The sequence below is a fragment of the Cucurbita pepo genome, chromosome 7, assembly GCF_057944985.1.
Source record: "Cucurbita pepo subsp. pepo isolate OVF chromosome 7, ASM5794498v1, whole genome shotgun sequence".
In the NCBI taxonomy this organism is placed as follows: Eukaryota; Viridiplantae; Streptophyta; class Magnoliopsida; order Cucurbitales; family Cucurbitaceae; genus Cucurbita; species Cucurbita pepo.
The window spans coordinates 1,737,749-1,739,855 of NC_141804.1; the positions used below are offsets into that span (position 1 = coordinate 1,737,749).

The following is a 2,107-nucleotide window of genomic DNA, read 5'->3' on the forward strand; positions in this document are numbered from 1 at the left end:
ATCAATACATCAAATTCTTAAATTAAATATAGTTTTTAAGTATCAAAATAAAATATTTACTTTTTTTTGTAATATACATAGGCAAACGATTTGTTAATGATATATTTCTAAAATGTCGTGTTTTCTTTATGTATTTTATTTTTTTCTAATATACTAAAAATACATTAAATTATGTCACATTTGATTATACAATCCTTAGGGGACGGTTTACATTTTATTACATTATCCAACAAAAAAAAATTTGATAAAATATAATATTATTAATTAGAAATTACCATATGTATTAGAAATTCCACATAATGCCAGTGATAAGCCAGAGGAAGATGAGGATACATCAAGTCATCATGCTCCTTATGCCTTGGGCGACACACGTGCTACAATGGCCGGGACAAAGAGTCGTGATCCCGCGAGGGTGAGCTAACTCCAAAAATTTGCCCGGATGAATGCCCGGATGAAGAAACAAATTTATAAGGAATTATTATATGAATAAATAAATAAATAAATGTTAAAATATTTGACTTCGTCTTGTTTTATGATCTGATCTCTTCACCGCTTTCCTCACCAAATTCGCTTTTAGCTGCCCATGTGAATCTATGCATGTGCCCTCACATTTCACATTAATTATATATTTCTTGAAAAGTTATTTATTTATATAACTTTTATTATTACTCAATAAATAATTTTGAACTTAATTTTTTTTTATTAAATTTAGAGACGATCTAAATTAGTAAATTATTTATTTATTTATTTTCAACATTAATTCTCACATTATTTTCTCTTAATTATTTATTTGTTGTTGTTATTTTAAATAACAATAAAAACAATTAATTAAATGTTTGATGAAAAAGAAAATAAATTCATTCTCCAAAAATAATAATAATAATAATAATAATAAAAAAGAAAGAAAATAAATTTATTGCTTTTTTTATTATTATTATTTCTTTTTCCTTTTTAAAATACAAGAAATAATAATATTAGAAAATATAAACTAGGTGTGTGTCAATGGCGGAAACCAACCACATGGACTTCATCTTCCTCACAGTTCTAGAATCTGGACCAGTCAGAAACCCTAATTACGGACGCCATGGCTCCCTCCCTTCGCCGATTTTCAGGCCCTGCAAATTCACAGAATCTCCGCTCCGATCAATCGAACCTAATCGTTTAATTCAATTTCAGATTCGAAAAATGTTCAAATCAGTAGAACTCACTCCCGAAATTCGACATTCACGAAGGCCACATTTCTTTGAACGATGGATTTATACGCCGTCGTTGACAGCACCATCGTCGTAGCCGCTTTCGCCGGCTTCGACACCGTTGAAATCGCACGATCGACTATTGTGACCTGAATCGTCTGATCCGGAACGCACGACATCGGCACGGCGGCGCTGAAGCATCTCACTAGGTATTGTCTTCCACAAGCCGCTCCGTTCTCCCATATTCCCTCTCCGGCCGCCGCAAATAGACTACTCGCCGGAAACAGAGAGATATCGTTTCCGGCACAGGCGGTGGCTGTGTAAATTTCATTCATTCATTCATTCATTCATTCATCACCACCGCAAATCAAGAACATGAAGAATGCAAATGAAATGGAACTTACGTAAATATGGAGGACTGTAATGCGTTGCAGTGCCGATATCTCCATGGGAGAGATGGAAGAGATGAGCGAGGAAGAAGACGGAGAGAAACAGAGGCTTCGACATGTCGTTCAATTCCTGTGAAATGAAAACAGAGAGCGATTTTCAGAGCAAAATCCGACTCGTCGGCTTTTGAATATTGTTTCGCTACGATTTCATTTGATCGAATATGAAATTCATATTATACTAATTAAAAAAAAAAAAAACTCTGATTCTCGAACAGGTTTTTCTTCAATTCCTCTGTATCCAAACGCCAAATAAGTCAGCCACCGAATACGTTAACCAATCAGGAGAAGACAACGAGGATTTCCCGGCCCCACCATTCGGCTGACGTGGACGGCCTTTTGAAATACCCGCCGAATGGACCCCATTGGGTTATGCCACGTAAGCCTACGTCTTCGGCCGGCCCCACCGGCGAGGAGATCATGGTGATGACATGGCATTGGGGTATGAGTACTCTACCATATCATATA

The 2,107-nt window shown here is 35.7% G+C and overlaps 1 protein-coding gene across 1 annotated transcript; it reads right to left on the reverse strand.

The window, feature by feature from the left end:
- Nucleotides 1–887: 887 nt before the first annotated feature.
- On the reverse strand, nt 888–1,844 carry LOC111799141 (EG45-like domain containing protein). Its single transcript, XM_023682557.2, has 3 exons — nt 1,598–1,844; nt 1,209–1,509; nt 888–1,115 (listed from the first exon to the last, which is right to left on the reverse strand). The coding sequence occupies exons 1-3, from the start codon at nt 1,698–1,700 to the stop codon at nt 1,109–1,111; spliced, it is 411 nt and encodes a 136-aa protein (XP_023538325.1). The 5' UTR covers nt 1,701–1,844; the 3' UTR covers nt 888–1,108.
- Between the last annotated feature and the right edge of the window lie 263 nt (nt 1,845–2,107).